Raw genomic sequence first — 9,041 nt, forward strand, 5'->3', positions numbered from 1 at the left:
AAATTTTGAACATCAAACTTAACTATTCCAATCGCTCTAAACAATTTGTAATCATGTAGAGGTTTCTCAATTCTTACAGCAAATCAAACTCAAGAAATTCAGAATCCAAATACTCAGTAAATCAAACTTAAGAATTCCACAAGCTCCGAATGTTCAAAAATCAAATAATCCTAGGCTGAATTAGCTAGGAGATGCAATATGAAAATAGAAGGTAAACCTGAAGCTCGACGACGATGACGAATTAGGGCCGATTGCGCTCAGGCCCGACTACGAAGAACGCGTCTGGAATCCGCTCAGGTTGAATTAGAGGACATCGACGACCTCGTATCTCGACGAGGAGCGTAAGGTCGCAGGAGTTGAACAACACGGCGGTATCGAAGACGCCGATCAGATCAGATCTACTTCACCTTCATCCTTCTCGCCTTGCGCTGCGGGATCGTGAGATAGCCGGATTGGTGTTAGAGGCAATGGATTTAAGGACCTCGATGATCCATTTTCCGGCGACGTTATCCTCATGCGCGGAGATGATGAGAATCTACTCCGGCTCGTCTCCGTTCGGGTTTGCTTCGACTGAGAAAGGTAATGGAGATGGAATCGGCGATGGCGTTGAGGAAGGGTGCCGCCGGAGCCGAGCGAGATGGTGAGGAAGGGAGCTGCCGGAGCTGAGCAAGGGTTTTCTCGTCGTGGAGAGAGAGAGAGAGAGAGAGAGAGAGAGAGAGAGAGAGAGAAGTCGTTTTGGTGAGACTGATCGATGGAGTCCGTTTAATTTCTTCCACGAAGGGCAAAATCGTCAGTAAGGAAATAATTTTAAGATAAAAGTGGCCTTATGTGTACAAAAATCTTTGGTGGCCTTATGGCTAATTTAAGTTTCAAAATGACACTTGTATGTAATTTTCTAAAGAAACAATTGCTATAGCATAGTCTGAAATGGCTTCTTCAATCAAAATGTTTAGAATGTTTACATTTTAAGTCTATGAATTCAAGCAAGACCAAAATCGAATTGTGACTATGAAATTTCAGTTGTTGCATTTTTCAAATTTCTAGTGTTTTTAATTGTTTTTTCATTTTAATGGAAGTTTTGGAGTTAATTGTTGAAGCACAAATTTTTCTTGTTTAACCATCTATTTAGTTTATATATATAAAAAAAAAAGTTTGCAATTAACTACAATAGTTCTATAGCAAAATATATTTAAAAAAAAATTTAATTTTGTCAAAAAAAATATGTTTATGAAATTCCATAATTAAATCTCTTCACTCAAAAAAATTACCCAAATAAATCATTTAAATAATCCACCATTCATTTTCCCTTCATTTTAATTTCTTTTCCCATTTTTTCTTATCAAAAGTTATTTTTGTAGTAAAAAGAAGAAAAGAAAAAAGAACAGAAATAGTCCCTACTAATAGGGCCGAACTATGTTTCTGGCCAAGTTGTTTCCCGGCAAACTGAACTGAAAAATCCATGGCGGACTGGTCTCTACTCCCTAAAGAACTCCTGGAGGACATCGCCAAACGCCTCGGCAGCTCATTCTATCTCCTCCGTTTCCGATCCGTCTGCTCATCCTGGCGATCATCAATCCCTTCCCGACCTCGCCGCTTACCCGGCCGATTCCCCTTCCTCACAAACTACGGCATCTCCGACTCCGCCCTCGGTTTCCACCTCTCGAAACGCACCGTTTTCCTCATCGGACCTCCCGAAAGCCCGGATCGGTGGCTGGTCAAGATCGAAGAGGACGTGCCCGGCCGCATGCACTTGCTGAATCCCCTCTCGCGGTTACCGCTGAGTCCTCTGCCGGAGGCTTTCCCAAAGGTACTGGATTTATCGAGGTTTTGGATTTTCGATTTGGGGGAGGAGTATGTTCTTCATTGTGTGAATTTTAGGCCTTTGGTTAATGCTCTGGGCGGTGCTGCTAATTTGTACATGGAAAAGGTGGTGTTTATGTGTTTGGGGGATGAAAGCAGTGATTTTGTGTTGCTTACGATCCATGTGTCTGGGAGATTGGCAATGTTTAAGTCTGTGGACAAGAAGTGGACTATAATTCATGATATGCCGTCGCCTTATGATGATGTTATGTTGTTTAAGGGCCAGTTTTATGCTGTTGACGGCACAGGAAGGACTGTGGTGGTTGGCTTGGACTCGAACAATCCGAGTCTGGCTGCCAATCCGGTGTATGGTGGTGACAAGAAGTTTTTGGTGGAGTCGAGGGGGGAGTTGTTGGTGGTGGATATGTACTTGAGCACGGATCAGGAGGTGGATTGGGACGACGATGATGAAGTGTCTCAAGTGCAATTGGATGGGTGCATTTACGAGAGGACGGTGAAGTTTAAGGTTTATAAGATGGATGAAGCAGCGCAGAAGTTGGTGCAGATGAAAAGCTTGGGGGATAGGGTGTTGTTTTTGGGGGATGACTGCACATTTTCTGCCTCGGCTTCGGAGTTGTCCGGTTGTAAAGGGAATTGTATATATTTTACGGATAATTTCTTCTATACAAGTGGTGAAGAAGAAGGGACGTTCAAGGGTCGTGATATAGGTGTGTTTGACTTGGATAATGGTACTATTGCCCCCTTATCTGATTATCCAGAGTCTTCAAAGCTGTTTTGGCCACCCCCTGTGTGGCTTTCATCGACAACATCCCAGGTAAGTTTAGTTTCTCTTGATTTCGAAATATGTTTTGTGTTCCATGCACTTTTTATGTCTATCAATCTTATCAATTTGTGCCATGTTCCAACTTTACTTATCACAAAATCGTATCTAACCCTGCCAGGTGTGGTTCTCATTATAGTCTAATAGTGCCACCAACCCACCGTGATTATTCTTATGATCTTATCAAATTACAAGACTGACATTTGTACCTAATGGCAGTATATTTATGATGAATCCTGTTTCCTATACATTAGTTATGCCCTTCTTAGGCTAGTAGCTCTTTTGATTGCATAACCTCTCGCCATATACATATGTGTTAGTTCTCTATGCCCTAACTCAAACAGTCAGAATACACAATGCCCTAGCTACTGTGTGTGTAAAACTGTAAACCCATTACTTGAGACAATAATACTGATGTTGAATACTTGGATAGAAAGACAAGTAAGATCAACCACGATTGCTACATGAGTTTAATTAATCAAATGTCCAAGAGTATAAAATTGGGTAATCAATGTAATTAGTCTTGTACAGTGGTGGTAGTGCGTTAAATTGCTATATTGTTTGTGAGTAGAGTTAACAGGCTTTTGGTTTATGGATGCCTCCTGTGGTTTCCCTATGCAAGTATTAAGCCTACTTGATATGGGTTTGAAGTGTCTAAAATGATGTTACAAGCATCTATAGGATGTGTATGGAAGGGCCTTATGTTTCCAAATGGCTGCCCTCGTCATTTCTTTTCTGCAAGCTATGCAAAACCAGGTTCTGCACTATAAGCTTTATTGTCTTTCCTGGCATAGTAATTGAGCAGTTATTAAAATGGTCTAACCAAGGGCCATGAAGAACATGGCATGTTTGAGGGTCATGAAGAAAATGGGATGTTTATGATAACATTGTTGTTCCTTCTGATTTAGCAACCAAATAATTAGAAGGCCTGTTATTGAATATGTTTGATTGGATATTACTAAAAGTTCTACTGTAGTTGGTATTCCTGCCATTTGCATATTGATTATCATCATCAGTACCTATAAAGGAATTCATATGCTGATTAGTGGATGCAGCAGGTGCAAACCGAGTTTGAAGGACTAGCTTTGTGAAGTCGCGATGGAATTGTGGTTGCCTATGGTAAATCAAGTGCAAGGGGAAGATGCACAATTCACAATGTGGCTTGAAAGAACAAACCTTGCCCACTGTCAGGAACTAGTACATCTCATTGCAGCTAGTTCAGGTGACTTAGCCAGCCAGCCAGCCATTTGCAATCATTCGAGTCAATCAAGGGTTCCTTGAACACGAGAAGCTTTTTGAGCTGATGACACCCTAGTTTCTTTCTTTTTAGATTCCTTCTAGTTAAAAATAAAATAAAAATTTGGCAGCAATAATGTGTTATGTATTTATTTCATTTTGCTTGTAAATAAATGAATAAATTGCCAGACTGTTGTACCACCATCTTAATTAAGTAATTATCGTCCTTCTAATGTTTCTGATAGGTAGCTCGTTATTATGAATTTTTTTGGGGAGCTAGAGACTCCCAGATTATTAGAATAAGCTTTGTCCTAGCAATTCTTTTTCCTTCCTAGATTCCCAGAATATGACTGTACGATTAACAAAATATCAGCTTATCCTTCAAGATTATGGGATATGGCAAGAAGAAAATGCAGAATCTAAATTAATTACTTGCCAGAAAGACTCTGACAATGGTGGTGAGCTTCTAAAACCAGCATTGAAATACAATTAAATTTTAATCCTTCTTCCATCTAATACTTGATCAAAACTACTATTGGCCAGCCTATTCTATTGCTAATAAGGAATGTACAATACTAGACCCAGCCAGCTCATCAACTTCTTTTGTAATATTGAACTACTTCAACTAGAAGTGACCTAACATTATCTTGCTCAATCCCGCTCAGGAGCATCTCCGGTAGATCTTCTAGAGCTGATGTTCCCAGCATATGACCACACCCTCTCAAATTCATCCGCGTTTATTTTTTCTGATTTCACGTCAGGTGCCTCTTTCACGACGTTCCGCTTTACACAAAGAGGTGTCCTACCTGGACTTCCAATAACAGGAGTGGAGGAACAGAAGGTTGGAGTTGCTAGTGGGGAGGCATAAGGAGTCTGTTGAATGGAAAAGGGGCTAGGTGACATCCTCTTCTGGATAGGAACACCACCCAAACCTCCCCTGCTGAAGAGAGAAACTGATTCTGCTGCCGCGCATCGCTTGGTAGCATCATCTACGAAGAGGACATCATCGATCCTTGCCATAATGTTAAAGGCCAAGCTCTCCATGACCCTCGAGTAGCTTTCAAGAATTGATTGCCCCACATCCTACAAATACACAAAGAAATCTTCAGCAACTTCATGTGTGAAAGATACTGTAGCGGCCACAGGGGCATGTCTTTCCCAGTCTCATACCGAACAAGTTAAGGTGATACATATGTACACGTAGATGAAATGTATTCTGATTTACATGGATAAGAAAAAACAAATACAAGAAAGTATACCTTGTTATACTGTATTTTGTTCATGTCCAGAGAAGTTTGTGGGAGACCAGGGAAACGATGCCTTAGACTTTGCAAAAGGGTCTCTGCTCGTTGAGCTAGAAAATGATTTTTTTCAGTGTCAGAAACAAGGCCCTTGACCTTACCACCCCAAGATGACCTTTTAGCTTTCACATGATTATTTTGTTTCTTATGGTCTTTCTGCTTCCAAACATGCACAGCTGCCTCAATCCTGTTGGCAATCTCCAGAGTTTGATGCTCTGATGACAAGTCCAGGCAATCCAGAAGGCATTCAGGTGAAAACTTATCAGCAGTTATGTAGCGATAAATGATATCACCCAGGCACTCTTTCCCGTTCTGTAATCAATTGGACAAAAAATTATGTCAAAATAAATTCTATGTAAATATGAAGTTAATGCACTGTAATTTCCATACTCTGAAGTGATATTTTGCACTAACATGTTACTTGATGCCCTCACTACTAAAAGTTGTTTATAGACTTTCTTTACCAGTTCTCAAACAAAAGGGACCAAGTTTTGCACCTCTGAGATTGTTATATATTCTTACTGTTTCCAAGCCTTCATGAATAGTTATGTCATCAATATCACAAATAACAAATATGATGCTATACAATTGCAGCGAAGTCCTATTTGACTATTCTCAAACTATGAAAATGACATTAGAAAGAGTATTTTGACTAGGTAAAATACAACAAGAAAAGAAGAGAGCCACAGCTAACTGACATAAAAATTGAGGGCGAAGTATGAAGGGGAAGTTGCCTACTAAGAAAGCATCAAATTTTCCAACATATTTTTAGAACAAGTTTCAATTAACTTTGTCTCACATAGACATGTGACATCTGACAAAGATTAAATCCCACAAAGAAGCAACCTCCTTTTAAAAACTTCCCAATAAGAAAAGGAAAATAAAACCCAAACAAAATGATTGATCAGATGCATTATATATGAAGAATTTAAGAAAAAAAGCATTGCTAGTCACTAGTCCAGTTCCTGCACTGAGTTCAAATGATGACTACAGATGTAAAAACCCATACCTTGGGCAGTGACTCCATGTATGCCCTGGGGATTTCCATCTCGGCGAGCACACTACTATTAATTGCCATGGCCGCCTTCAGTATCTGGTTGCAGCAGTCCCTACACTGCTGCAACTTCTTCCTTGCATCAGCAGACAATGCATTTGGCGGAACTTTTGGGTATGGCAGCCACCACTTCTCCTCCTGCCTAATTGAAGGCCTTCCACTAGACATGAACCCCTCATTTTCATTAGAATCGCCCAAAATTATCCCCCGGTCAACATACCAAAACTCAGTATCACAGAACCCATCAAGTATACTGAGCAGCATTGCGTCGAGCTTCTTTATGGCAGGGAGATTCACATACAAGTCAGAGCGTGGCCGCATCGCCATCACTTCATATGTGCCTCCACCAGGGAACTGCTGTATTGAAGGTACAAGCTCGACAATTGAATCACTCACACATAAGAGCCACTCCATTTCCCGGCGCCACATTGCCCTCTTCTGTGGTGCTAGTGGCTCTAACCTCCATAGCTCACCAAACACAGTAGCTGCCATTCCAAACAAGATTTTCAGTTCCGTAATCCAAAACCCACACATGAATATTAAAACAACGTCTGAACAAAAATGACATAAGGGATGCATACTGAAAGACGGTGCGACTAACCAGAGAGATTGGTGATGGCATTTGAGATAGCAAGGGCAGTGCAGACCCCTTTTCCTCCTCCAGACATGTCTTCTCCCAGCAGAAGCTTAGCGAACCTCTCCTTCATCATTTCAACCTCTGCAAAATTAAATTCCAATCAAAATTAATGAAACAAAGTAAAGATTTCTAGATAAACAGAGTCAGATCTCCACATACGAAAATAATTAAACTGAAATTACTCATTTTAGCAACAACATCTCCTCTAAAGTTTCTCGGCACCAAATTTAGAAACATAATAAAACTAAGCCCACTCAAAGTCAAACTCCCTGCAGCAATTTTCCTTAGAACCGAATTTAGAGACAATTTTTTTTTTTCCTTAAAAAAAAAAAAACAGGAAAGAAAATGGTACCTGATAAATCGGCGTTTCGTTTCTCAGGCTTCTCATCCCAAGCCACCACATCCTTTCCTCCAATCACCGGCAGCATCACCGGCGCCTGAACGCAGAAACTCCCGGCAGCCGGCCTCGGAGATGACGTCATTGAGCTGGAAGCGCCTTCCGCATCAAATCTACGGCACGAGAAGCTACTACAGCTCTCGGACTCACTCACGTCGGCGCTGAGGCTGTAGCTCCCACACCGATCGCTCTGCTGGTCGGAGCCGTCGTCGGACGACACACTCCCCATCGATTAAAATCTAACCCGCCCTACAGATCTCACACGCACATTCGCTGCCGCCGTGAAACTTAGAAATAGAGTGAAAAAGTAATGTGGACTGAGAAATGGAAGCACTAGTGGTGGTGGTGGTGGATAAAGCAAATTCAGGCTTACTGAAAACGTACTCTTTCAGACTCTCTCTCTCTCTCTTTCTCTGTAAAACGGTGAGAGTGGGATTCCCCTCTAATGTGCTATAAACAGAGTCACTGGAGACAGTGTGGGCCTGATGATGATGGTGATGATGATGAGGCCAAAACAAGGAAAAAGCAAAAGCGGGGACGACGCCGTTTGGCTCAGAGCTGAGCACCCGACACGCCCCCCTTTTCCCCGGGGCCCCACGTCTCTTCTCTAATCCAATAATTACACACAGACTCCTCCTCTCCTCTCCTCTCAATTGCTGACGTGGTGGGGTTGGGGGAAATTCGGAAGGTTTGCGTGGGAAAATACCTAATAACGGCGGGTAGGGGTTAAAGTCTTTTTGTTTTAACTGTGGTTTAATATTTTTTTTTAACCGTGGGTTGGAATGCGGGGGACTCGCATCCCCAAGTTTCAATTTAAAGATGGTCCTTTTGTGGTTCATAGTTTTCAGTGTAACCCCATTCATTAACATAACTATTTTTGGGTGAATCAGTCATTAATCAATTATGTAAGAGCAATTAGATATCATTGACTGCAAAATTAGAGATGGAATAAATTCTGAGCGACCATTCAATTCAGTACCGGGACAGTAAATTATTTAGAGATTATTCTTCTTCTTCTTCTTCTTCTTCTTTTTGGTTTAATTTTTTTATTTTTCTTTTTTAGGAAAAAAAAAACACTCTTAATCACCTGCTTCACAACAAGTGTTTAACAAGTGATTTTGAGAGAGATTATTCAGAGCACCGCCGTGCACTTGCACCAATATAAATGAATGGTTAGATTGCATTAAATACACTTTTTGTTTATTAAAAATAAAGTTGATAATAAATATCAAGGGTTGAGATTATTTTATAAGGGTTTGGTCACTTACACCGTCGGTGCATAGAATAATTTCCAGTGATTTTGATCAATGGGGAAGACGGGATTTGATAAAGTTGATAAAAGTTGAAGAGAAATGCCTTAATCACTTATTTTGCATGCTCAACGAGGAACTATCCTTGAGTCCCGTTATGTATAGGTAATTTTGTGGAGGAAATTGATTCCAAGAAAGAGCTATGGTAAGACCACGTTTGATACAATTGCAAAAATGGCTCGAAGAACAAGATGATGAAACCAAGAGACAAGTTTATTGCTGAAAGATTGCTGAGCTTATTAGCTTATAAATCCAAGTACCAAATGAGAAGATTAAAACCAAAGGGCGTCCTTCTAAGATTGACAGTACTCACAGTAGTACTCATCGTCTATCATCTGCTTTTGAGATTGCCGATGCTTTTTCCGTACATAGTAGTCAATCACAAATACCACCTGAAAAGGTTGGTAATAGTATTCCTAATACTGTGTTGCCTTCTATGAAATCAAATAAGCATGAGAAAAATCA

The 9,041-nt window shown here is 40.7% G+C and overlaps 2 protein-coding genes across 3 annotated transcripts; one reads left to right on the forward strand and one right to left on the reverse strand.

Annotated features, from left to right (window-relative positions):
• Nucleotides 1-1,365: 1,365 nt before the first annotated feature.
• LOC112168961 (F-box protein SKIP23) lies at nucleotides 1,366-4,112 on the forward strand. 2 transcript variants are annotated; one of them, XM_024305892.2, is made up of 2 exons: nucleotides 1,366-2,635; nucleotides 3,697-4,112. In XM_024305892.2, exons 1-2 carry the CDS (start codon nucleotides 1,460-1,462, stop codon nucleotides 3,730-3,732), a joined length of 1,212 nt encoding a protein of 403 aa, XP_024161660.1. In that variant the 5' UTR covers nucleotides 1,366-1,459; the 3' UTR covers nucleotides 3,733-4,112. The 2 variants fall into 2 exon arrangements, with proteins under 2 accessions (XP_024161660.1, XP_024161661.1); XM_024305893.2 differs by having other exon boundaries at nucleotides 1,368-2,635; nucleotides 3,700-4,112.
• A 176-nt stretch (nucleotides 4,113-4,288) lies between these two features.
• LOC112168959 (rop guanine nucleotide exchange factor 1) lies at nucleotides 4,289-7,702 on the reverse strand. Its single transcript, XM_024305891.2, has 5 exons — nucleotides 7,222-7,702; nucleotides 6,834-6,950; nucleotides 6,188-6,717; nucleotides 5,137-5,490; nucleotides 4,289-4,960 (listed from the first exon to the last, which is right to left on the reverse strand). The coding sequence occupies exons 1-5, from the start codon at nucleotides 7,493-7,495 to the stop codon at nucleotides 4,529-4,531; spliced, it is 1,707 nt and encodes a 568-aa protein (XP_024161659.1). The 5' UTR covers nucleotides 7,496-7,702; the 3' UTR covers nucleotides 4,289-4,528.
• Between the last annotated feature and the right edge of the window lie 1,339 nt (nucleotides 7,703-9,041).

Source organism: Rosa chinensis, chromosome 6, assembly GCF_002994745.2.
Source record: "Rosa chinensis cultivar Old Blush chromosome 6, RchiOBHm-V2, whole genome shotgun sequence".
NCBI classification, from domain to species: Eukaryota; Viridiplantae; Streptophyta; class Magnoliopsida; order Rosales; family Rosaceae; genus Rosa; species Rosa chinensis.